General features: G+C 41.8%; 1 protein-coding gene across 2 annotated transcripts in view; it reads left to right on the forward strand.

Annotated features, from left to right (window-relative positions):
- The window catches only part of LOC124996552 (poly [ADP-ribose] polymerase tankyrase-1-like), a 79,314-nt gene that overhangs the window by 16,583 nt on the left and 34,783 nt on the right, over positions 1 to 27,948 (forward strand). For both annotated transcript variants that reach the window (XM_047569694.1, XM_047569695.1), the window contains 2 exons: positions 14,277 to 14,313; positions 17,797 to 17,872. In XM_047569694.1, coding sequence (XP_047425650.1) covers positions 14,277 to 14,313; positions 17,797 to 17,872 — 113 coding nt within the window. The remainder of the gene's footprint in view (positions 1 to 14,276; positions 14,314 to 17,796; positions 17,873 to 27,948) is intronic.

The raw sequence follows: 27,948 nt of genomic DNA on the forward strand, positions 1-27,948 counted from the left end.
GTGATATAAAGGTTAGAAACTGATTTACATTTTATTCAGTGAAATAAGTATTTGACCAATCTGCAGAACTCCCACAGACTGCCTACGTGTCTCCGAGGCACACAAATTAGTCCTGTCACGTAAAGGAAGTACTCCTGAACTCATCTTGTTCTGCGTGTATAAAAGACAGATGTCCACAGAATCAATGTTTTTGTTCCAACCTCTCCACCACCATGGGCGAGACCAAAAAGAAATGGCAAATACAGAAACCTTTGAAAAAGCCATCAAAGGATGAGGACAAGATTACTTCATCCTTCCCTCAGTCAGAACACTACAGATGGATGGGTCTTCCAGCGTGGCAGTGACCCAGTATGTACAGACAAGGCCACAAAGGAGCTCAAGAAGTAGCACATTAAGGTCATGGATTGGTCTTGCCAGTCTCCAGACACTAATCCTACAGCAAATCTGTGGAGGGAGCTGAATATTTGAGTTGCCAAGCGTTTTTTTTTTTCCTACAATACAAATTCTAAACGATTGCTTTCTTTGTAAGTGAGGCTCATATAACTATTTCCCCCACTGTGTATAAATTAAAAAACATCTGAAGAAGAACCTTCGCATACTACCCATGGTGATGTCGGCGAATATAACAGTCACCCTCTTAGTTTTTGTGGTTTAGCATGCCAACAGTTGACAATCATTGGTAACGCAACTTGTCATGAAGGTGGTGTGAATGACAGACTGACACCTTTGGAAACACACTGCTAGCATGGGTAATAAAAATAAAAGGGATTGATGGTTGTGAAAAGCGTGTTGCTGCTTGCTCATTTGAATTATTAACAGGCCATAATTAACATTTGTCTCAGTCTGATAAGAAGAATAACAAAAAAAATGATTGTATGCACTTAAAATTTTAGTGGCTTTTCCACTACCCTAGGTTCACTGACCACCTGAACTCAAATGCACAGTAAATATTATTTGAGCTGTAACTCAGAAGTGTTTTCATAATCTGTTTAACTGTGAGGTATTTATGTGTTTCATGGTGTTCTTGAAACACATGGTAGAAGTCTTCTTCTATTGTTCTAAAAACATTCTTCCCAGTTCCCCAGCTTCCCAATTTGACAGCCTGAGCTGTCATCTTCGGTTGTCTAGTTTTTGTGTAAAAGCCTCACATTTAAGAGTCAGCAATTAGCAATTGGGTGCCATTTTGTACTTGGTTTTGGCTTTAAAGACGCTGTCACAATATATTTTATCCGTGCATGCTTTTAAAAACCCGCTTGTCAAACAAATTTTGAGATTGTAAAAAGTTTATTTTTTTGATGTTATTGTTCATTTCATTTAATTTTTTTTGAAAAGAAGCCTGCATTTCCATGCATTTCTCTGGATCTCTGGGGTTTGGACATCATTCTTGTGATTGTTCATCTGAGACAATCCCCTGACGTGATGGCACTCCATTAGGTGAGTGCAAATGCCTCAACAGCTGTAAACCCACTTAAGTTGTGGAAGTCAGAAATGTCTGTCTGGAATCCTGCAGCTAGGGCACTTAAGAAGGGAAAAGAATAAATATTAATCTTGGTTTGCATTCTGACTGCATGATTAAAAGGAGAGGAACACTGGTAGGAATGAACAGAGGCGAGAACAGAGAGAGTGAGAAACAGAGTCCATTAGCTGCTATTAATTACTTCTGATTGGTATTCATAGACTAGCTGCTTCTGAGCCTCAGAGAAATCAATTCTCCGCTTTGGACCTCAGTCAACACACACACTTGTAAAAACACAGACGCACTTACTTATTCCTCTGGCCCGTCTTGTTTTAACTTGTGTTTGCACACACAGTCTCCCAGTCTCACTTCCTAAGGGCTATTTCCTGTATGAGTGGCAGCATTTGCTCCAACATGTATACTATGCCATCCTTCATAGAATTAAAAGTTCATGCTGCTGTCAAAATAACACATGCAATCACATCACATTTATAACAAAGTATAAAGTATTCATGTGAATAGTTTGAATAGTTCTCCATTTATGTTACATTGCCAAATAGTTTGTTTTAGATTAAGCTTCCCACCACACAGCTGGGTAGCCATTTTTTTTTCTTCATTAGAAAATATCAAATAACCCCTTTTTAATTGCCCTAATGTGCTCCTGACCTTGTCTGGGATGCACCCAGCATGATCAAACATGTTTCATATTAGCGCAGTAGGTATTCTCTTGAGTGCGGTGGAAAAGGTTGAAGTCAGATGAAGGACAATCTGCCGAAATGTGGACCAGTTGGCCTTGTTGTTGCGTCTTGCTCTTTTTCATGCCAATGCTGCTCTTTCAAGATTAAGAAACACGTAACTGTCTTGCTTATTGCCTTATAAATGGAGGTAAATTCCAATATGATCATCCATGTAGCTATTTAAATGTATTGTATCTGAGGGCATAGGTAAAAATTCTGACTCTTACTGTGTTTGATGGAAACCTGTAGATACACACGGTGTTGATCTGTATGGGTCAGAAAGTCAGAGGCAATATCAATGTAACCTTTTACTAGACTGCAACTCATAGACAGGTGAGTGAAAATCAAGGATTTCCTTGTAGGTCCAAACAGTGGATCCAGTATTTGATATACTCTTTGGATTAATGGCTTGTAGTTTCGGCCAATTTCCTTTAACAAAGTGTGATAAAATCCATAAATGGAACCACCACATATAGAGTCTTACTGTCTTACTAATGGAGAGGGAACAAAGTCTGACATTATAGTGGGATAGAGCATGTAGTTCATTTTCAAAATAAAACACCATGACTCACATTTGCACTTCACACAAACTTACTTGAACACAAAATATTTGTGCATGAGAGGGCGATCTCTTTCACAAACTCACTCCATTATCAATTTAACAAACTGAATCAGCTCGGTGACAGTGGTCCGTCAATGGTGTGTGCTTTTTATCATCAAGACGGAGAACTTGACACACAAGCTTAGAAATAAGAAACATTTCTTCAAACAATCCACCGTGTCTTCCTGGCACAGCCAGGTTTTCATCCCCAGGAACGACTCGCAGACAACAATAATGACTCCCACTGACAAAGGAACTGCGACTGGAAGGATATGCTCACATGAGACGGAGAAAAGAAAGGACTCCGCTGACAATAAAATGGCTTTTAATCGTTTTTGTACGGCATTCCTGTCGTCGTGCCGTAACTGGAACTGGTACTAATGTCATTTTTTACACTACCAGGCAAGGTCTCATCCATTGAAATCAATTACAGCTTGAGATTCTTTTAAATCAAATAGTGTTCGACAGAAGCTTTGGGAAGGTGTCGTTCCTGCCCCTGCTGTTGCCGCATGAAAAAAAAAGACTACACGGTGTGCTTCTGCAGAAATTGTGTTTGTGTCTTCCTGTTAAGGTTACCCTCCTTCCGTGTGGGGAGCTGAGGACATGCTGTCAGCAAACACCTCTGCTCTGTTGTAAATAAAGAGTAGAAAGAAATTGGTGCTTTGAGGAAAGGCCCGTGGTGGGCAGGCGGCTTTAACATGGCAGAAAATTAGCCCGCGCGCTCTCACGAGGACCAGGGGAAAATGATTAGAGAGTCTGGAGAGTGGGGAGGGGGGTCAGATGGAGAAAATGTAGACAAATGAGGGAGGAAGAAGAAAGGGGAAGAGAAAAACCACGGAGGAAGTCAAAACGAGAAGAGGAAAGAAGGATAAACAGAGAAAGGGAGGGAGCAAATATGAAGCGTGAAGGGAAGCGAGCAAGTGTGACAGGAAAAAAAAAAGATGAAGATGCTTACCCGCTTGGATAAGAGATGAACAGAGAGATGAACTGATGCCGCTTTAAGGGAGAAATTGGAAGCGCGGGCAGCGCAGATCTGTGTGCATGTTTACGGCCTAATCATCAGCTGTAGCTGCCCAGAAGGCTTCGTCCTGCTAATGCACGCAGGAGAAAAGCCTATCTAACACCTGTGTGTGTGTGCGAGAGAGAAAGTGGATTCCTGCGCCTGCGAGGCCAAGTCTGTAGCCTCACTCATTGATTGCCATGATGACTGCTGTTCGATTGGTCCCCAGTGATGAATGAGAGTGGAGCTTATTTCCCCTCAGACTCGCCCTCTCACACACACTTAAGTGAGTCCCGTTTGCCGTCTTCAAATCAGGGACAAATCAGCCTAGCAAGGGAGGCAAAACCAACACTTTTTTTTTTTTTTTGCAATCTTTCATGTTGTGTGTGCGAAGCTTCTCCGAGGTTCACTCACCCTTTTTGGGTCGTTTTTCCTGCAGCTAAAATTGCCTAGTTTTCCACATGGCTGCACGGCTCCACAACACCGAGTAAGTTAGCGGAGCTCAGTCAGTCGCTCTGCAGAATGGTCCGACACGATTTTAAGTAAACTAAAAAAGCAACAGTGCACATTATTGTGTTTCTCCCAGGTTGTAAATGTCACGGAAACGTGGAAGTTTTGGAAGGCTGAAGTATCTCAAACGGATCGCGGCCTGGTTTGCCTCGCAGGAATTGTTTTACACTTTCACATCTAATTCTTTCTGAATAATTAAGGAGCAGGAAAAAAAATAACTTGTGAATTGTTCTTGAGAGCAGTTTAAGTGGGACACACATATTGGAAATATTGAATTACAATAAAACAAAGAAGATCTGTCCAGTAAAGAAGTTACTAGTTGAATTTACAAGATAAATGCCAAATACTGCAATTACATATTTTTGTTATCCATCATGAGTCATTTGAGTCTGGGCCAGTCTGTGCGGTTGCTGAGTAAACTGCTGAGGATCACATCCATAAGAGCGAGCGCTCTATTTTCTGGGTTGTGGCGTGAGATCTGTTTGCAGGCTTCCAGGCAGGGCAGCAATATTATGGTCCAATCTCATCCTTATTTATTTGTCCCCACTGAAGTTGGTTGTTTATAGATCTGTGACATAGGAGGAATCTGTTCCTCAGCCATGTGCCTGTCCTTTTTATCCGTCTGTACCAATGTGTGGAAGCTTGTTCTGGGATGCAAACGGGTTTCCTGATACTATCGAAAAATGAGCATTTTAGAAAATATATAGGAAAGCAGCTTGAAGTCCTCGGGAAGAAACTTATCATAGGTTATCTTGGCATTCAACCTGACTTGTATTTGTAGGTTTAGTAAAAACAAAATAGCATTGTTGGAGTTGCAGATCAGGGCCAAATATTTTGTACTCCAAGAAAACTCCAGAATCTGCCCTCTTAGTGCAGTGTACTCCATGTACTGTAACAAACAATGATCGATCAATACGAAGTCTACGGGAACATGCAGTTTCTCCTGGAGCAGGAGGACACCACATTTGTAGGTGTTTCACTGTCTTGCTTTCCGTTATTTATCTGCCTTATCTAGGTCCTGCTTTCATTAACACTATAGCTATCAATTTCATAGACAAGCAGTGGCATCCCGGCCAACGCTGCCATAAAAAGACGCCCACTGACGATAAAACATTTATCTAAAAAAACTGCGAGGACCCAGTCGAACACACCCCGACTCTCCTCTGACTACACACGTAATCAAATGGTAATTGCCCCGGAGTCACCTCAATTAAACGCACAGTTTATTTAAGGTGATTTTGCTGTCTGTTCAAGGTCGCAGACAGACACATGCTGATGTTTTATCATGATAAATGGCGTCCTCCGGTACACACTGACGAATAACCAGATTAGTACTTTCACGAAACTCAGCAAAATGAAAGAGGGCGTAGTGGGCACCCCAAAACAAAAACCCACAACACACCCAGAGCAACTCTCACTCTTTCTCTGGTGCACCATGTGCAGCAATTAATCACACGGGGTAAGTGATGAGTGTGTACGAAGTAAGCCGAGCCAGTCAGCAAACTGCCCAAACAACCTCTTTTTTTTATAAATTTCCGCCCAACTCCTGTTTACGCCTGCCACCCCCTGCCCCCTCCCTCCCTCCCTCCCCCCCTTTGATTGGTCTGAGTGCACACAGATCCACTTACACTCAGCAGTTGCGACCTTGCTGAGGTTATAAGTGGATCGCTCAACTCCTGACTCAAAGCCGGTTGTTGTGTAACAGCAGATAAACTTCTCCTACAATAAATGATATTTGATTCAGACGCACACAAACACACGAGCAGGCAGCTGGGCACTGAGGCGACTCATGGACCAGTCAGCATTGGTCAGCATCATCTGCGCTTACACAGCCACTTATTATACACAGTGTAGACTGGGTCCTTGCTGCATCGTTCATTTATATATATATATATATATATATAGACTTTTACTCCCCTGTGCATGACCGATGACCCTGGGTTCCACCACACACCTAATTACATGCACTCATGCACAGACATTCATATGAACGGCTACATCGACACATACATGCTTTCAATCGCAAAACAATTAGAATTCAGATAGCCATCACTGGTGTCTGCTGCACTCTGACAGGCACGCACACAAACACGCGTAATATCATCATTCAGGACGTAGCTAGCCTGTCCTGAGCCTTAGCCTTGTCCTTGTCTTTTCTGTTTCAGGAAATCAGCAGGAATGCCGACATCACTCTCTGTCTGATGTGTCTATACATACTTTAACACGCATCCTCCTCTGTTGTGCGCCACATCGTTGCATGTCATTTACCACTTTGAATGTGTAGATGCAGCCAAACATCCTATTAATGTTCATCTTTTACTGATTGTCTACTTCTTATCACGTATCATGCTCTGATGCAGTCATGCATAAGGGAAGCCGGCTGTTTAATACCAGCACCAATATAGTAGTAGATATATGTTTACGTTTCTTTCGCATTTCCCATTATTAAATATCCATATACTGTCCTTCGAAGTAGCAAATTTGTGTATTTGGTGACTCCCAGTGGCTGTATTAAAAAAACAAAAGTCATATATATTAAATGAAACGTAGCAGGGTTCTGTGAGTCAGGTCTTCTGTCAGCTCTGCTACAGATCTCTCCGTTATGCGAGTTCTGCAAGAGCTTATACTCCTGTTTCCATCTCTGCTACAAATATCACGAAAGAGCATTTCTAGACAGGTTTCTGGTGTTGTTGTCGGTTGCTAGAGTGTCACTAGGTTGTTGCTGAATCGGCCTTGTGTTGGTCTGAAATTTACACAAGACATGGTGATGCTGTTAGACTGTGTGGTTGTTGGCGTTTCTATGTCGAAGTGAATTTTCAGAAAGTTGAAAGTGCTTGAAAAAAAATTGTATGGTAGGCGCCGCCTCTGAAGATTCCTCCGCTCCTGTTCATTACAAGTGATTTGGTACGCCCCACTTTTGCTTTGCTCGAGCTAGCAAGGACTGAAGTTTATGCAAAACCCAATGACTTGTGTATTCCCAGCATGATTGGGCAACGTTCCAAAGTGATTCTTGGGACGTCAGGAATGCTTGAATTTCTTAGTGTTCAAATGCCAACATCAATGTTCAGTGGGGTTGAGTTCAGGTGGAGTAAAGTCCTTTGTTAGTAGTTCTTCAAAGCTTTGAGGTGCCTTTGTGCTCACGATCCTGCTGCAGTATGAATCCTTCTCAGCAAAGATGCAAACCAGAGGGTGTAACGTGTCTCTGAAAAACGGAGTGCTCCTTCTCCTGGGTCAGAGTGGAGTCGATTCAGTGCTGGTGTCAAACTCCAGAGTGGGAAAACACCCCCAGGCTTGAATATTTCCACAACCAGTGTTTCACTGTGGATCTGATATACTGCAACATCATTCCATCTCCAACTGCCTCCTCACACACGCCCTTCTGATACTGACACACATCTCAGACTTGGATTCATCATTAAACTAGGTCCGTCGTAATTAACGTATTAACGCGGATTAATCCGTCATCATGATTAATCTGATTAAAAATTTGAACACAGTTAGCCCGTCTGCAGCCCAGAATGACTCTGAACGTCTCTGGCAATGCATTTTGGGCAATTTGTCCAAGTAGAGTTAGTATCATCGATGTGCAAATGTGCACTTGATCAGATAGTGAAAGGCAACAGAACCAACCAATATAGATGGAAGATGCTAAAATGGAAAATTTGAGAAAACAAACAAACAAACAAAAAAAAAAAACAAGACCGAACAGTCAACTGACATGAAGTATTATGCACACTCTGCAAAAAGGAGTTCTCTTTCACCGAAGCATTTCCAACTTAAAATACCACAGTAACATGAAATGAAGCATTGATTAGTCTGGGTTTTTGATAGTACTTTGGCCAATAAGTTTCCAAGCTTGCAACAAAGACAATGCTGGCTTGTAAATATCTGGCCACTTCTGTAACCTGTTCTCTGTGAGAGACTGTTGTCGGCTGCAGGCAACATGGTAAATAAGAAGCGGTCAGCTCTGCCGTTGGACAATGTCAACAAGTTAGTTTGCAGTTTGTTAGTAGATGCTGAAAGAGGAGTAACACCTCCACATTAATGTGGATGCATTTTGTTTTCTTGAAACTGTTGAGTAAACATGTTAAGTATGATATATTCACTGCTTTCTTGAGTCTTTTTGCTCGTGAAAAATGAAACGTGATTAATACAGATTAAATTAATTATATTTATTAATTATTTTTGTTCTCAAGATTAATCGAAATGAATCCACAGCAACTCTGTGATTAACGTGATTAAACATTTTAATCAGTTGACAGCACTACATTAAATATAACCTTTTTCATCATCCACTGTAAATCGTTGGCATCTTAGTGGCATCTTACTATTTTTTTTCCTGTTATTGTATGATCATAGTTATATAAATAGCTTAACATATCATTCTCATGTCACATTTCAGTAGAAGTGGCGAAGTCCCTCATGCAGTTTTTCTCTAAAAGTGTTTTACATCGTATACCTCTTGAATGATTCTCTAGAGAAGCTACTGGTCCTCGGAGACGCAACTGGACTGCTTTCTTTTGACAGGACTTTTGCTGATAAGAGTTTTACCAGTTTTTTCCCAGGGTCTGTGCATCAGATTTGCTAACATTTTATAAGTAGCATGAAAATAGTATGGAATCGTCTTCCTTTCACATGTTGAATTAAGTTCTCTAGCTTTGTGATTTCCAGGTTCCCATGAAAAATATGACAGATTTTACATGTGGTATCAGGCATTTGGTATATGAAAGAAAAACATGTCATTAATTGGGTTATGAATTGGTGCCTGAAGTGTAGGAGTTGCAGTCCAGTGAAATGGCAGCAGATTAACAACTAAGCTAACCTGCCCATGTCCTTGGTTGGTGTTTGTGTGTGTGAGAGACGCTAATTAAAACCCCTGAGTCACAGTTGGGTTGCATCACTTAAGCTTTCAAAATACGTTTGAATGAAATGGTGATTGAGCACTCTACATTTCATATTCATGGGTTTGTATATACGCTGTGTATGGGAGCACGCTCAGCTAAATACTAAATAATACTGATTATGCTTACATTAAGGTGTCGGTTATACTTAAAATTTAATCACAGGCTATATAAAAGCCCCCAGGTCTGAAATGGCCCTACTTCTTATTTGGTTCATTACCTCAAAACTGTTTTCTCATACAGTTGTCATGGTAAGTTTATATACACTTGAGGTGCTGTCATTAAAACTGATTTTTAGCAGCTCCAGAAGATTTCCTTTCAACATACTGTAGTTTTGACATGCCTGCTGGGATATTTGGCCATAATAGGGGGCGGCTTTCTAGCCAAAGATTACCATCCCAACTATGAAGCACAGGGGTGGAAGCATCATGTTGTGCTTTGCTGCAGGAGGAATTGGTGCTCTTTAAAAGTAGTTGAGGAAGGAAGATTATGTGGATACATCTTAGGACATTTGACCCAAGTTAAACAATTTAAGTGTATGTATACTTCTGACCCTCTGAAAACGGAAGTCACTTGTAACTGACCTAGCACACAGCTTATCAGGATTAAATGTCAGGAACTGTGACAAAACTGAGTTTAGATGTATTTGGCTCGGGTATATGTAAACGTCCGACTTGGGCAGTATAAATTCTGAACAATGTCTGGATAATCAGCCTGGACATTGTCTCAAGCTGCACTTTCACAACTGTTCTGAAGCAGACGGAAGAACATTGTTCGTGTCTGACACATGCTAATGGAAATACTGGGTTTGGCTTAGAGGAGACATGATGCCTTTGTGGAGCATACAGGAGGATGTGGACTCATCAGTAATGATGACAGTTTATGCACTGATATCAATACCTCATGTATTTGATATATTATTAATAATGTATATGAGAGTTGAAAGTTAGATGCAGACAAGCAGATTCCCTGCTCTATTCACACAAAGGCGCATCACGCAGCCTTTGCACTTGTTAGCTGGCAGGATAAGGTCCATCTAATATCCAGTCTGACTCATTTAGACATTTGTGCTCACACATACCTCTCCTCTGGGACATGTCTGGAAAATGTCAGTAGTGCAGTGCATGTGTGAAATGAGTTTCAGCAAACATTTTCCTAATGAGATAGGAATAATATAATCATAATGGTCTCAAATGCCATTTTTAAGCTTTCTTCAATAGAGCATCAATGTAATTTAGTAGATTATGGTCCCATTTGGAGTAAAATACACAATAAATAAAATTAGAGTTTGCTTTAGGGTGCGTTTACCTTGTGATAGAGACGTTGCTGTTGCATGTAAATGTTTTCAGGCTCTCAGTCAGATTCACCTCGTCACTTTCTGTTTTCATCCTTTTGTCCAAACATGGTCACTTAAGACTCAATAAAACAAAAATGTCAATGCCGAAATTATTTAACTCGAGGGTTTAAAATTGTAGTCCACGGACATGCTTTTAAGTAGGAGGCCGAATCACTTCCCGAGGTGTGGCTTAACATTTTGATGTAAAATGTTCGTCTGAAGGACGACATCGTTTCAAAGTATTTTTTGTCGTGGGACTGGAATGGAGTGAAATGCCCCCGACGACTGCATCCACTGCTCCGTTTGAACCAAGTTTGATGGCCCATTTAAACTTTCCATGGAGTTTAGAGTGTGACAAATGTATTCGATTTTAAGCAGTGCTGCCACTTCCATTTTCTCTATGTGGGGAAACAATCCGGTGCGTACCCAGAGTATTACTACCGGATGTAACAGCCCATCACTTCTCATCAAGAGCTGATTATTTTAGGTGATAATACTCACAGAGATGTTGTCTAATGAAGAAACAATATAAAACAATAAGATAGACATGTGTGATGCTTCAGAAGCAGTGACGATAATAGTAATAATTCTGATGATAATAATGACACAAAATGCACCTGGCTGTGAAGACTGTGACTGTTCGGTGTGTAATGGAAAAATCAATGTGCTTCAGAACAACAGGCTCTAATTTAGTTTCTTGTCTCTCTCTCTCCATTTCTCTCTCTGTATTCATATTTCCCCCATTGCTCTGCCTCTCTCTGCCCTTCTCCGTCTCCCCCCTTTCTCCTTCCTCTCGCTGTTCCGCCTTAGCCTCCCTAACACCAATTATACTGTGTCAAATCCATGCATGTCAGTTTCCAGATCCCTAATCATCCCTTCTCTCTTTCATCTATAAATCCTTTGTTCCCCCCCCCACCCCCCACTTTCCCTTCTCTGTAACCTTTCTTCTTTGCTCCTCTCCCCTACCCCATCCTCCGTCTGCTCTGTGTACACACGGCCCATCCTCCTCGTCCTCTTTCCATTTATATGTATCACGGTTACCTCTCCATCTTCCGTTGATTTTTACTATTTTAATTCTTGCTTCATTGTTATATTTGTCATTATGTTTTTCCTCTCTGCTCTTGGATAAATATGTTAACATATCAGTCTCATGTCACATTTCAGTAGAAGTCCCTCAGGCAGTTTTTCTCTAAAAGTGTTTTACATTGTGTACCTCTTTCTCTCTTTTGTGAAATATCTAAAATGACCTCAGTTTTGTCCATATTCCGTCATGGGTAATACTTCTCATTGTGGAAACAGCACTGCTAACATGGTCTTCCAATCAGGTTACTGAAATTGTTTCGCAAAAAAAAAAAAAAAAAAGCTTTTAGAGCGGAGCTGCGACAGACTAAATTAAAGCAGTGGCTAAAAAAGACTTACGCTCATGTGACGCTTCCTACATGGAACATCCAGCTTAGTGTTGGTTCCCTGATAAAGTAATAGCATAGCTTGATTCTCAGCTAAGCATTTGCTTCTTTTTTTTCCCCAGTACACGTTGAATTTCTATAACATTAAAATCCATTCGAGAAAGAGTAAGAATCCCTCGCACAGCTCTTCATTAAACCCCAGCTAGAGCACACAGCTTAAAGTAGGGTGGAGCAATATGTTTGAAAAAAAAAACAGGCACCGTCTGCCGGCGATTACTTCAACTAAAAACGTCTTTGTGATTAAGAAAAACCTATGTCATGCTCAGCGGTGTTGAATATCGTGTGACTTTTCAGACTCGCTTTCTGTGTGTATGCTAAGCTAAGGTAATTATAACTTCATATGAATATATAGGGCAAAATCCAGTTTTCTCTCTTAGCCTGATTCTTCTTATCAGGATTTGTGCCTGATAACATTTGTATTTCATTATGTGGCACGCTACAACCAAGCAGAGCTGCGGATTATGTGTCGTATGCTTCTCCACAAATGCGTTCATAGCTGATAACTGTCCTTTCTTTAAAGTTAGTTTGCTGTCAAACTTGCTTGCAAAATCTAAATATCGTAAAAGTTCCTCTCTTGTCCGTCACTGCATAAAGCCCACCCAAATTACTTGATGATTTCCAAATGGAACGACTTGAGACAACTATTCTTGTTTGACGTTTAAAAATGACGATCACGATAAGAGAAAGCCTTTGTCACAAGGAGGTGGAGGTGAATTTCTACTGTTCTTTAGATTTCTCTTATGCAAATTCCACTTTTTGAGGAGTGAGGAGAGAAAATAAGCACTTTAAGTGCCTATGATAGGAAATTTCTTATCACAGCTAAGGTTTTGTTGATACCAATGCCATTATCGATTCTGCTTATCCGTCCGATTCTTTATCAATTCCTCCAGTGAATTTTTGGTCTAGAAAAAGTAGGCATTTGTGGTTTTGTGTAAACAACAGCAATTTTATCGAGTTTCTAAACGAGCGATACGAACTTGTGTAAGAAAGCAAATAGGAAATTGGTCACTGGATCCTCCAGCGCTGCTCTGCTGAGACTTTGCGGCGGCTGCACTCGTTGACCGGAGACAGTCGAATACATGGCACTCTGAGTATTTAATGCCGTGCGTCGTCACCAAATAGTTCAGCGCGTTGGTGGCGTTGCCTCCTTTGCTTGCAATTACAATGCTGCATAAGCTGGACGTTGCGCTGTTACAGTCCCTTCTGGAGAAGTGAAGCCACACTTTGGACCGTATCAGTCTCTGAGCCATCGCGCCTTTGTCACGTGACGTGAACGACGTGCTTCAACGTTAAGATTCTCCTTCTTCTTTCCTTTTATGGCAGTTGGCAAACAGCTTTTAGGTGCGTTACCGCCATCATCGCCTTGACGCTTAAATGTCAAAATACAGTTCGCAATTGTCTGCTCGAACAAAAAATGTGTGGCACTGTTTGAACGCTCCACTGACAGATGTGAAAATAAAATGCCTAATGCCAAACGAATAAAGCAGTACCAGCAGATTTGGTTTATGGAAAGTGCGTGTGTTTCCCCTTTCAATGTGTGTGTTTTCCAGGGATAAAATGCACATATTGGAAGGTGTATGTCTGGTGACTGGAGGAGCAGGGAGGCAGGGGTGAGCGAGGGAGGGGGGGAGAGAGGGAGCGAGAGAGAGAGAGAGAGAGAGAGAGCGCGAGAGCGGTAGGGGGAGGGGTTTGTTTATTTCATGTTTTGTTTTTTTTTAATGGTAACTGCGCCTCCTGAGCCCACAGGAAGAAAAAAAAAAAAAAGGAAGAAGCAGGGAGACGGAGATAGAGAAAGAAATAGAGAGAGAGAGAGACATAGAGAGAGAGAGGGGGACACAGAGATGATGGAGACCGAGCAGCGATGGTTTGCAACATGAGCCGCGGCCGAGACACCGGAGACAAACGCGGCAAAGGAGCGAGGGATGGACGGACGCACGGACGGATAGAGGCAGAGCGCGCGTCAGTCCGCCGCTCGTCGCCCAAACAATGAACGTGCTGTGGTCGCTGCCGGCAACGCATCGTCACGGCAACCGGAGCCAGAGGGGTGCGCACTGAGTGGGAATGGCAGAGAAAGAGAGAGGGGGGTGGGGGGTGTTGGGGAGGGGGTGGGGGGGGGGGTGGAAAGAAGAAACATGGTGTCTTCCCCCCAGTAGATAGTGGTGTGGATCTTCACATGCTTGTTTTCTCTGCCTGATCATGTGTGCCTGTGTGTGGCTGATGTGCGTTAGCGGCCAGTTGTCTGACTCTGTGATCTTCTGTAACCACCTAGGTGAATACAAGAAGGATGAGCTGCTGGAGGCGGCAAGGTGAGCACCACACTCTGCATGCTCTTTGTTTTCTTTTCGCATCCGCCGTGCTCTTGCCTCGTTACTTTGTTGCATCCTTTCATGTTTTTCCCCGTTCGTCTCTTCTTTTCCTTGTGTCCTTGCTCACTTTCTCTCCAGCTTTCCTCTTGTTTCCCGTTTTTTCTTGTCATGTTTCTACTATTGTTTTATTTTATTTTATTTCTTTCTGGGGTTCTCTGCTAAACTCTACCATATTTTTTTTAAACATCCCCTATATTTGAAAGTATTTTTGCTCTCTTTCTTCCTTCTCAATCTCTTGCTTGCTTTCCCTCTCTTTTCCCTGGTCTCCTCGTGTGTTCTCCCATTTTTCACGTTTATCTTAATTTCCATACCGTGAAAATTCCTTCTCCTCTCTCTTCTTCCTTCCCTATCTCTCCAATTTCACTTTCACTATTGGTAATCATTGCTTCCCTTCATGCGTTTGTCAAAGTGTTTACCCCGTCCCTTAGCTGCACACACACCTCGACACACTCTGCTACCACACCAGGCAGGTGCTACAGCTCTGGAGAGCTCAGTCAGAACTCATGGGCCGGTGACACTTGTGCTTTTTTGGAGGCACGCTGTGGTTGCAGGCAGTTCATGTGGGCAGTGTGTTTGTGTTTGTGTGCGTTTCCGTGTCTTGCATGTGGAAGCGGAATAGCTTTCGTTAGGGATCGTGTGTGGGTGGCTGAGAGCTCGATGCCTCAACAGTCCTCCCCTCCTCCCCTCTCTTTTCCAGCCACACAAACACAAGCACATAAGGAAGCAGCTGGCCTAGCCTAGCAGTACCCCAGTGTATTAAGGGTCAGTGAGCTGTTTAACTGTGAACTGTGAACCCACTGTGCCTTTCTCACAGCTGAGCCACTGGCTGGCTTATCACACATCACTTTTTGGAGGAAAATGGGGGATTTTTTTTTTTTTATCATTATTAGATTTTTTTAGTATTATGTTCAGTCAGTAATAACTCCCACACATGGCTTATTGGATATTAATGTTTGTCAGGTTTATTTGTTTCCCTTTTTCTTTATGTGGGTCAGATGGTGTATTGTTGCATAGTGTAATGAAAGGTAGAGCAAAGAGTTCCGCGTCACATAGTCTGAGAGGAATGCATTGGCTGGAAAATGGACATTGTTAATGTAGTGGATTCTTCATGTGCATTGTTTCACAGAAAACAGTGAAAAAGGGGTTAACGTGCATCATCTACACGTGTACGTCTTCCCAACGAGGCAACCCTGTCCCTTTAAGACTGTCTCATTTATGAAGTGAAGCTTCCTGACTGTTGATCCCTTCAGACGTCAGACTAGGGCTGAACGATTAATTGAATTTGCAATTATATCGCGATATAATGAAGCTCGTAAGCGGCACGATTACACGGAGGTCACGTGGCTGGAGAGAACCGTCGCATTAAGCTGACTGAACAGTCTGAAACTGACACAACTGGCGCTACATTAAAGGAACATCAAGATCTGTAATTATGTAGTTTGAAAAAAGATAGGCTTAAAAAAATGATCCCGATAACGATAAAAATCACGATAAATAAATATTATCATTCCAATCCATGTTTTTGACTCCGTCTGTCACTACATGCTGTCTTGAGAACTCTAAGATGATACTTACCAGTTATAGTCAAATAAACTGCTTAACTACAGGTTTAAGTAGGAAGTTTTGGAGAAAACTGTAGTGATTAATCAAACAAGTCTGAAATATGAAAACAGCAATCCCTTGGTTCTATCTTTCCATTCTTTCCTTTGCTTATCATATGTAACGGATTGACTGAATGGGTCGGCAATTTATTTATTTTAATTAACTTACCATGAGGTGATCAGATTTCTGAAATTAAATCCGGCGACATTTACAGCTCGGAGATAAAAAAGTAAAAAAAGTACGTTTTCAAGATGAAATGAAATAATCAGGACAATTACGGTTTAATTTATTTTGACGTATTTATTTATATTTAAACAGATTTCAACTGCTATTTCTGTGATGCCAATTGTAGCGTGACCAGCTATTGTAATAGTGTAGTCTGCGCGCAACATGCTAACTAGCGCTTCCTATTTGCGCCCAATAATAACGCCAAAATTGGGGACATTTTCGGGGCCACTTTATCCAGGTCCAAAATGGGGACTGTCCCCAGAAATTGGGGATGTCTGGTCACCTTTATTTACTGGAGGATGTGGCTGCTTTCTCCTGACTCACTTGCTGACTCTCGTCGTACTCCGGCCTGTGGTTGTAAATCAGGTGGTGGAGTAAATTTGTTGTGTTGCTGTCCTTAGCGTACATGATGTGTTTTGCTAATTTGGGGAATATTTTGTTAACGCCACATGATGATCAGATTATTTTCATTCATTTGGCCAACAATGTTCAAGACTGCAGGTCATCTGCTACCATGTGCTGGTAAATGTGGATCCTGAGCTATTGTAGTCGCTGACTGTCTCCAGCTCAGATCAGAGCAGGGAGAGTGAATCCAAATCCCAACCAGCTGAAAGACAATACAATCCTTCCTACCAGTAGAAGGAACAGAACATTTCTCCACTGAAGCCGAACGTGCCTACAAGGTTTATCAAGGCTTTAATGAATAGTGTAACACACTGGGCCATACTTTTATTTAATTATTCCAGAGGTTGCACTTAGCAGCATGGTTCCACTTTATATCAACAGGAATGGCTGCAAGTCAACAAATACGCATAACGTTACTGGTTTTATGCTCTCAAACAGACACACGCACACGCAAACACACTCTTGTAATGTCACATTTTCCTTCCTGTTCAATCCCAAAGATGTTGTTAGCATCAAAGTGAAGGAGAGTAGAGGAAATGCGTAGGAGGGCATAGCGGTGGGAGCTAACTAGTTAGGGGGAGAAAAACATTGACAAGCACGAGTGGAGAAAAGTGGGAGAATGAAAGGTTGTGAATGTTTTTTTTTTTTTTTGAATAGAGGGTGAAAAATATGAAAACAAAGAGAAGGAAGGGGAGGCCCAACCAGGAAAGAAAAATAAAAAAGAAGAGAGGGAGAGGAACATCGAAGAATAGGACAATAGTCCTTCTTTAACCACCTGACAGCTTCCTCCTTTTACGGCTGTCATGGCGATGCTGGTTGGATCGGTCGCTGCCTTGGCGACACTTCCTGGTGTCCATCCAAAGCCAGGGCAAGAACAACGGCACAGACAGAGTTTAACTCCTCTCTAAACCAAAGGGTCTTCTCTAGCAGATTTTTCTCATTGCAGTCAGGTTTTACGGAAAAACACATTCACCTTCAATCCATCCTCTGCATATCTCTTTATGCCAGTCGGTTTCTGCAGAGGACATTTCTCAGGCTTTTGTTTTCAGTCTCAAGCTTCTTATCTCATTTTCCTCATTTTGTCTTCCCCTCTCTCCACTGCTTAGAAACAGTGCTAATCCTCTGTGGTGGTGTGTTTTTTTTTTTTTCTTTTTTTTTTCCATCTAATGCGTTTGTGTACATTTGCAGGAGTGGAAACGAGGAAAAGCTAATGGCCTTGCTCACGCCGCTCAACGTCAACTGCCACGCGAGCGACGGACGCAAGGTAAGAGTAAAGCGCATTCCCGTAAAAGCACGCACACATGTGGCTCATCGTTGGCCTTCCTGTTCTGACTGCGTCTCAAGAAAGGCATCGCAGTTAAACGTTTTTTACCTTGACTGAAAACAAAACGCTGTGGTCCTTGGCTGAATCAAACAGCCTCAGCTCTAGTCGTCAGTCAGCGGCCTTTCTCGGCCGTCAGTTATTAGAAGGAATAGAGACATAAACCTTCAGTGGTTAAATCAGTACTTGTGCTGAACAATAGCAGTGCGTAGCAACACACAAAACACTGTCATACTCAGGGACAGCTGTTGTACCATCCCTGAAACCTGGAGGAAAAAAAAGATGGTAAACAAAACATACTTGATGTGCTTTCTCGTAATCAGGTACTATTTCAACGGGTGTGTTGCTCAAGTTATTCCAATAATTAGCTGTGATATTAAGAGGAGCAGACAGTAGTTGTCTGTGATTGTTTGTTTGCACTATAAATGAGAAACTCCTACAGCTCGGGATGGTTTTTACTCCTCCTAAGTGCCTCAGGTGAGGATTATTTCCAGTGTCAGACTTTTTGAGGTGTGTTTGACCCTAGGTGTTTTTTCAATATGGTCTACACTGTTGGCACTAGTTGGACCCCAGTTACAGATGAGAGATGTGGTTATCTCTCTAATTCAAATACACAAATATTTTCATGTCATTATCATTTAGAATGTATTCTAATGTGACATATGTGATTCAGGAGTGGCCAGCGCTGTACAACAGGGACCTCTCATTGTGGATCAGATTCTGGTTCAAACTGGTTGAAGGACAGAATCTCTACCAGCCTTAGTCGTAAATCCACCGTAAACATTACAGCATGGTAACACCAGCGAAAGCTGCATCCTCTCCACAAGAGGGGACTGGAGTGGGCATGGACAGACACAGTGGCTTTTTGACTGGCTTAAATCAAGGACTAAGGCGGAATTTAGGATAATACACTTTGAAAACAATGATGTTGGACCCCTGACACCTATAAGAAATTGTTGAAATAAATTATAATATGGGACCTTTAATGCTCAAAAGTCAGTGGTCAGTCAAGCCTCCTAACCCTGAATGGATTTTAATGGCCGCCCACTGCTCCAACTCTTTTCACCACTGATTGGTGAGTTAAATGCAGAGAAGATTTGTCTTGTTGTTACTTGAAACATTTTAAAACATCTGCGTTTACAGTAGCCTAGCAAAATGAGTAAACTGCCCCAAAACTTACCACTAAATTGCTGCAATATCCCGACTGTTTCTTTCTCAAGTCTGAATTTCACATTGTGTAATGCACACTGGCCCCGAACGACTCCATCGGCTATGTGGATGAACACACCCGTCCCTTTAAATATATTTTGGAGAAATTAAATGCGATTTATTGAATTAGCTTTGATTTGAATGGCTGGGCATCTTGGAACAGATCTCATATATCAATAGAGCCAAGGAAAGCCTTGCTAATTAAGAGCCATTCAAGTGTGTTTATTTCCACTGACCTCCTCCACTCGGCTCAACGTATTGAAAACAGTTTAGTGAACTGGAATGAGAACAATTTGCGGCTTCTGTGGGTCTCTTGTGCTTCTCACTTCCATGCTCGTGTGTGTCTCCTAATCGTAATTATGGGCCAATGTTGGACCCACTTGAAGAATAGCAAGGTTAGATTAGAGTTTGTCAGCTCGAGTCACGGCAGCCAGTTAATTCGAGCCTCGTTAGGCTGCAGAGGGTAGAGGGAGACTTTAGGGCTAGTAAAAAATGTCAAGCTCGCTAAATGAAATGCCAGGTACAACACAAAATATACACTGGCCTGCAGAGAGAAGTGCTGTATTATATCTTGTTAACTTAATAGAAATTATTTTGTGACTAGCATCCCTGCTTCTGTCCACAGGGAGTCTTTAGCCTCGGGTTGAGTTCTGCTGTGTTACGACAGCACGCCTGGAATGTGACTGATTAGTCCCTGGGACGAGTAACTGGAAGGAAAAACAGGGTGCTGCCTGGTTTTGTATTCGTGTAGTCTTAGTTTAAGTAGTCCCCGCAGTCCTCCACATTACTCCACATTACACAGCAATAACGGCCCCGTTTTCCCCCTTTGAGCAAAGCAAGAGTGAAGCTCCGCTCTGCAGTGACAGTCGCCCGAACGTTGTTGTGGTACCGGTTGAGTGCTTGTTGATGTCGCTTGGATTTTATTCTAAGCTGTTGTTGTTCTTCTCAGTTTAGAGCAGCTTTTAAAATAGCAAAACTGAAAATTAAAACTTAAACACAAAAGTCGGTTCGGGTTAGGCTGGTATCCAGCCAGAGTGGTTCGTCTTCCTTTTCTCTGTTGTTGAAGCTGTGGCTTCATTTTAACCTCTTATCATTCCAGCCTTTTTTGCAAATAAACACCTGTTTAGGACATATCCAAAGTAAATTGAATGCTTTTAATGAACATTGTGGGACTCGTGCATGGTCCTTGTCTCTTTTGAAAGCCTATATTCTGAAGTTTCTATCACAAGAGTCAGATTCACTGTAAGTGATATTGTTCTAGAGTAATGAAAGTTCGCACACAGTTCAAAAATAGGAAGTTGTTGGGTTTGCCTGAATTTTTTTGTTTTGAAAAAAATGTGTTGATTGTGTTGATTGTGTTGGTTGTATCCTACAATGACTTTTATCTATGAAATCAGAAGAAAATGTCTTTCCAACAACATATTGCATGCAGCACTCGTGTACAGATCTGAAAAAAAAAAGCTACTGCTGTCCCACTCACGACCCAGCGCAGTGTTAAAGGCTTAACTAAGGGATCTAACTAGTTGTAGACAAACAGGCTACATATCCAAGTCCTAATCAGAAGGAAACCTACTTGCTTGAGCTGAAGATGTGAAATAGCACTTTGACTCTCAGCCACAGGAGAGGTGCCACCTGTTTGACTCCTTTCAGTCAGCGAGAAGTGAAGAAGCTTTTCGGATGAAAGGTGAAATGTCTTCAAGTAACTAAAGCGTGTCTGTTTTTTTTTTTTTTTTTTTTTACTGCTTTTACTACTTAGATACCATAACCTGGATGACTGAGAATCTTCACAGACATAGAGATTGCTCTAATTTATTGCTCAGTAAAGGAGAGCTGGCTGTATTTTATCGGTTGCTATGACAACTGCCGGGACAGCCACGTAGCCAAAGGGAGCCTTTTACCCTGGTAACTGTCACATAAATGCTATAACAGCCTTGAGGAGGCTCTTTCCTCTAATTATGGGTACTTCTATGTTGTTGATGATGCTCAGCTGCAGCTTATATTCATCACACCGCCGTTGTATCCATAATTGCGAGAGAACATCCTCTGGTTATTATCCGTGCAGGTGGGCCTGCCGGGGACGTGATACCCTTCGGGGAAAACCTTGTAATTTGAAATTCTTTAGAGACGCGGAGGACGAACACGAGATCATTCAGAAATGCTGAAATGTAACGGACCATACGTAGATGAATGCGGCCATACCTAGAATATGAAAATTGTGCTCAGACACACAATCTGTATTTGCAGTTCTATTTAATTGCTGAGACAGAAAGCTGCCATGCACGGTTGATAGAATATATATATTCACACCAACGCGGTTTAGTCTTTGTTATGGTCCTGATGTAATCCAATGGGATACAGCTAACAGGAATTATTCAGTGAAATGCATATGCATATTACATCAACCACATGCATTCTCAGTCCGCACACAAAGTAAATCAGTTCAATTCAATAAAGGCTAAAGGAGGAATACTAAATAATTTACATTTTTCACATTTTGTCATATTTAATTCATACACAAAAATTGTAAACAGCACACATTTTTGTAACGGTTCAATAAATCATCACTTGAACGATGTGCACACAAACACACCTCCCGACAAATCGTCGCGAGGACACTTCGCAGACGGAGCCGAGTGCGGAAGAATCCTAATGGTGGATAATAATGATGCTTCTCTCTTAAAATTAAACGAGAGCCACTTCTCCTCTTTCAGCCTCTCCCTCGCCGTCCTCTGCTTGTTCTCCGTTTCAGTTTAATTAGAAGTGGCACTGCTTGTCTGTCTCTCCCTCCGCAGCCGCACACACACACACACTTCCACACACACAAAAACACACACAGATCTGAGCTTAAATGTCGATTGCAGACAGCTCATGGAGAATTAAAAGACTCGGCGAGTGAGAGCAAACAAGAGGGACTGGGACAGACTGTACGAGTGTGCAGGCTGGGTGATCAATTGATTAACGTGATGACTTTTTAACTGACCCACTTTTTCTAATATCACTATATTATTTCACACAGGCAGCCCGCCTGCTCTTAAAGCTCCGACCGCAAGTCACGGCTCATTTAACTACGGCGAGTTGCTGTCAGCATGTGCATGTGCTTGAAATCTTTATTTTTGTTCACGTGCACACACCCATACTCGCAGCTGCGGTTGGCATGCGTCCCCCAGTTCAACAGATATAACTCCCGAGGGACAGTTGGGACAGGGACAGTCAGCCCAGTGTCGAGAAACAGGAGCAGTCCTGGGTGCAGAGGATGGCCTGCATCAGTCGTGTGAGTGCTCTTTGGTATCCGCGATACACAATAGTATTTTATTCTGTCTGAAACAGCAGGAGGTCGCATATGTAACAAACTCCAGATTTATGATTTTCTGGCAGGGGCTGTTCTTGGTACAGGCAAAACGGGCATCCGCTCAAGGTGGCATTTTTTAGGGGGCAGCACAAGGGAAGAAACTTTCCTCCCCAGGCGTCATTTGGGTCGCCGCAGATGGACGGACTCTGGACTGGTGGTGTAGTGGTTAGGTTTCTTTAGTTTCGCTATTTGACTCCGGGAAAGTCAGGGAATAAACTTCTGCAATTGCCACATTATTTATAATGTTTTTTATATTTTATAGTCATTATTAATGTTATCTGCTCTCTGCTCTTATTGCACGTTGTATACATCTTATTGTACAAAAAAAAATATATTGTTATTAAAAAAACAACAGTTTTTGTTTACTTTTCAGTGTGGCGTGGAAAGGGGGCGGGGCAGAGGGTAACCCCGCATGGGGCGCCATTCAAGCTAGACCCGCCACTGTTTTCTGGTCACTTTCAAGATACATTTGTGTGTATTCAAAAAAAAAATAAACGATCATTACTGAGACATTTAATCCTGATGCTGATTGCGTTAATCAGCTAGCGGCCGTGTCACCGTATCCATATTTGGCCAGGTAGTGTGTCACTCCCTTTTTTTGTGCACTACTTTCCCTCCACAGCTCTTATTCTGCTTGTCCTTTTTACTCTCCTTTATAGTGTAGCCACCTGTGTGTGTCTGTGTGTGCACAATCACACTCAGATGATTGAGGACCTGGAGAGGGATATTATTAACAGAGCTAAGTGGAGAGTGTCATTAAGCTGCCTCTATTGAAACCTACCGCTTACTCCCATCCACAAACGCGCAATGACACACACCTCTCACAGGTATGTGTTTTCAGCTACTCACTGCAAACAAGCGGAGATTTGTCTTTGTTATTTCTCCACTGTTTAAATGTTCAGTGTCTCCTATTGGTATTTTAACAGTAGTGATATTGTTCTAATAAATATGGGCAGACTGTGAAAGGGCTTTTCAATCACCTTCATCTTGTAGAGTCTGAGAACAGTTTATCCCCACACGTCACGATTCTTCATAATGAGTTCCAGTGTCCAGAGAAAACTCTCCTCACAAAATCTGACCTGTCCCTTTGATTCTTGAAGTTTATAAATTGATTACGGTGAACACTGTACTACAAAGTCTCTTTCTCTGTAGCAGTCTAGTGTAATGATATGCGCAGCTCCTGGAGCGTGTACTTCACTTGACTGCGTGTTGATTGTCTTTACCACAGAGAGAACCCTGCGATCACCTGTCACTGTCGTGGCAGGTCTTGTTATGTCGCCGAGCTCACCGGTGCGTTCTTTGTTTCCTCAGAGTGTACCGTACTTTTGATTTGGCCAGTTTTCCTGCTATCTCTCTGATGGGTTCGTTTTGTTGATGCTCTCTAAAGATGATCGCACTGAAGGCTCAGATTTTCAAACGCAAATGCCACGTTCTGAATCTTTTACGTGCTTAATTTCTGACTTAAGACATATTCATCATGTTACTGCAACTTGGATGTGGTTTGGTAACGAGATGAAATAAATTGTGCCAGCGCACGTAACATAACATAGTGTTTTGCCAGGTGTATTGATGCAGTTTTCGCTTCGGCTTTTGGGAACTACATTTCGAGTTTGGATTCCATCAAGCTCCATGCGTTGTGAACGCCAGCTTGCATTTTTTAGCGTGTTTAGAAGCATTATGAATTTTGGATCTTTATCTTACCAGCGTGAATCGTTACCCCCTTGTGTCTTTTTGCTGGCGTTAACATCAAAGGAGCACAAAGCGGAGGAGCAAAACCCAGCTATGGATTCACTGAGAGAGAGAAAAGACTTTCACTGAAGCCTTGTTTAAATGTTAATTATGAGAGCTTGTCCTGCTGAGAGCGCCCTGCTGACTGTGTTTATCCTCCCTATCTGATGGAAACTGTGCATCTAAAAAATAATAATAATAATGTTAATATTGGATATTTGACTTTAAAAAGAGACGCTGGTCTCAGACCCATTGTTGTCTTCACTCAGTAGTAATAACTTTTTTATGTGGGATGATAACACTGTTCACCTTTCCATTTATTTTATACAAAGAAGCAGACATTGTATTCTTTCTCTGACCTGCTTTTGGTGGTGAAAATACTTAATTATGTCATCACAGACATATTTTTGATGTATTTTTTTTCTTTTTATCTTTAGTCAATAGTTCGCTTTCTTTGTTAGCACAAAGTTTTTCAGTACCTGCTTCTATAGTGGAGTTTATATAGTGACGCTACAGCAACATGAAGCTACAAAACGTACAGGGACATCATTTGCACTAGTTGCTGCTGGGCTGCTTTGACTGGATAAATGGAGTTTGATCTACAAATATCAGTTACATATATACGAAGGTAAATTCTTTTGCTTGTTTCGTTAACTTTATGGTGTTCATGGATTCTGTTTTCATTGTGGAAACTCACTTGCCAGTTCATTAGGCACACCTGTTAACTGTGATAACTTGGAGCTAACTGACAGCTGTTGTTTCAACTCTTTTCATTTTGGAGATACTATTGAATTGTATTGCAATGTACACACTTGTATTTCTCTTATTTTAGCCAGTGTGCTCGGATAAATGACACTTTGTGTTTGAATCAAACTAGTTTAACAGCCCCTGCAAAATGATGATCCAGTTGAATCACCACCTTTCTGATGCTGATCCAATATACATCGAACATTATCACAGGATTAACAACTTCATTAGACTTGTCTAATCTGAAATAATATTGGGAAATCTCATTGTGGAATTGCTGTTTTCTGAGACTTTGCCGCACCGCTGAATGAGGTTCTTTGATTCCAATGTGGGCATCTCTATGGAAAAATGTGCCACCTTGACTGTAATCTGTCCTCTTTTACTAAAACTCGTATACTTGTTTCCTCTGGGATCCAGTCGAGCCCACAGGTCACAGTCGAGGCTGTCGTGGTTTTTGTCTTGGCGGAATTCTGCTCGTGTTTACAAATCCGGGCGAACGAGCACAAGGTCGTAGGAACGACTGTGAGTTCTGCTTGACACAAGATTTTTCACAGCGGAGTCGGTGTGTTCGCGAGCCCGATGCCCTGCCTGAGAGAGAAATTGCATTTTTGTTCCTTGCAAAAAATAAAAATATCCACTGTGCAGATGACAAATAGGACAAAGGAGGGCTTTAATAAACTTTTGTCAGTGACAAATTTAACCTCTGGTTTTCTCGGAAGCCTGTGGCTGTTTTTGTTAGAACAAGATGTATATAAGCTGGAAGTTTATCCAGAGGAATCAATTATCAAGGAATAAGACATTGTTACCCCACGTATGGGAAATTTCTTGTGACAGTAGCATGGATTAGACAAGAATATATAAAATAGGTAATAAAATATAATTGCTAAAATTATGAAATGTTGAGTGAGGTAGTTTGTGCAAGATAAGGCAGTGCAAAAAACAAACAAACAAAAAATCTATTCTACCTTTGTGTCATAGTTTATAGTAGAATTTTTATAGCTGACCTTAATCTTTTAAGGTCACAAATTCCCTTAAGTGATTGTCGGCCATGTTACAGTCACTAAATACTTATTAAAAGCAATGAGAAGTTGAGAAGTTTTCCCCTTATCCTGATGAACTAGTCTTTAATCACCGATTCTGCGGTGTTTAATATGAAATATTGCTCATACCTGATGGTTTGACGTTTTCACTGTAGTTTGTTCAGCTTTTCAGCCAAACTGAATGTTAATATAAACTGTCCTGATCTTTTAAGTGAACCATCACTTTAGTTTTAATATTAGAAATATCTTATCAGAGCTCCTGAACTGACTGACATCTGTCCGACACTCAGTCCTTAGCCTGTTAGCGTGCTAACGCTAATTTAGCATTCAGCATGATCTGCAGGAGGCTAGCTAAAACAGACAACCACCTTTTTCATCAACCTGGATGCCTACAAAGTCAAAGCAGCCTCTGCGTCTGTGATTGGAAGCAAGACGGACGCGTTCTGTTGATTTTGAGAATGTTTCCGTGCAGATACTTTTTGAACTGCTGAGCTTTAAACTTTCCACGGAGCTCCTCGGGAAAAGTCTGTGTTTCTGGCTGGGAGGCAGAGCAGATAGGCAGGTGATGGCTGCGATATCTGTGTGTATTTCTGCCTGCGCTTCACTATGTGTGTGTATGGATAGCACGAGATGAGAAGACGAGCTGTGGGTTATTTATCTTCCGAGATGCTGGCTGGCCTGAGCTGTCAGTAGCTTGTAGTGTTGTGTGTGTGTGTGTGTGTGTGTGTGTGCGCGTGCGCGTGTGTATGTGAAATTTGCTAATATGTCTGTTGATCCAGCCATCTGACACTGCTCATCTTGTTAGAGCATCCACCTACTGATGTGCAGCCCTGACCTGGGTACTAATGCAGCAGAAGTCCAGTCATGTCCAAGATAAAGGGATGCATTAAGTTTTCATTTTACTCTATTATGAATGTTATTGATTAACTTCTTTGGAAACCTTTTCACAAACAACATCTCACGGTCATTCTCCATTTAACAATTAACAAGCCTTGTTATGTGACTGTTTACGGAGAACTTGAATGAACTAATGATGGGCGGATTGACTGCATTATTCATTTATATTTATCATCTCCTCATTAGTTCAGTGTTGCTCAGTGTAACACAATCTGACAAGACCAGCGAAAGAATTTCGAAAAACCGCTTGAAGTTTAAAGTTTATCCGTCCTCTGAGCGCGGTGGAGCTGAATTTCTGCACAACACAACGGCTCTGATTGGTTGTCAGATTATCCAGTTGCGTGCTGTGCTGAGGTATTTTCTTCCCTGTATCGGTTGAAACACGTCCCGTAATGAAATCCAAATGCCGTGTTATCAGATTCTGATAAGAACTGAGTCCGTGTACACCAGGATAGATCGTTGTACAAGCAGATGCTGCAGGTCGGGTCACAAAGCCGATTTGCTGATTTTTGAGGCAGTTCAATCTTGGATTTAAGCCGAACTACGCCTACTGGTGAAATATTTTCTTGGTTCGTCGTTCTGTGTTTTGAGCTAAAAATGAATGCGCTGGGGCAATCCTATAATCCCGCCGAGAGTCCAGCGGCTCTGAAACCTTGCAGGGCTGACTTAAGGTATGACATCAGAGCGGCACATGCACAACGACGCCAAACAAAATAGTACAAATGCAGCGTTCTCCCTCCCAGATGGATCATGTCTCATTGCCATGGCAACTGCTGACAGCTAGCAGTCACCGTTGTCATGGGAACAGCTTGACATGCTCCTAAAGAGAGGAGGAAGGCTGAGAGGGGCGGTTGTAAGAAGAGGGGTTAAGGAAAAATGGAAACAAAGAAGGAACGAAAACAGCGGTTTTTAGTTTTTCACTGCTTTTATTCCACATTTTTTTTACACACACATGTGTATGTATATATGTATATATATATATATATATATACACACACACATACACATACACATGGTGTTCAGATATATAGTGCAGGGCAAAGTGGAGG

Source organism: Mugil cephalus, chromosome 19, assembly GCF_022458985.1.
Source record: "Mugil cephalus isolate CIBA_MC_2020 chromosome 19, CIBA_Mcephalus_1.1, whole genome shotgun sequence".
NCBI lineage: Eukaryota > Metazoa > Chordata > Actinopteri > Mugiliformes > Mugilidae > Mugil > Mugil cephalus.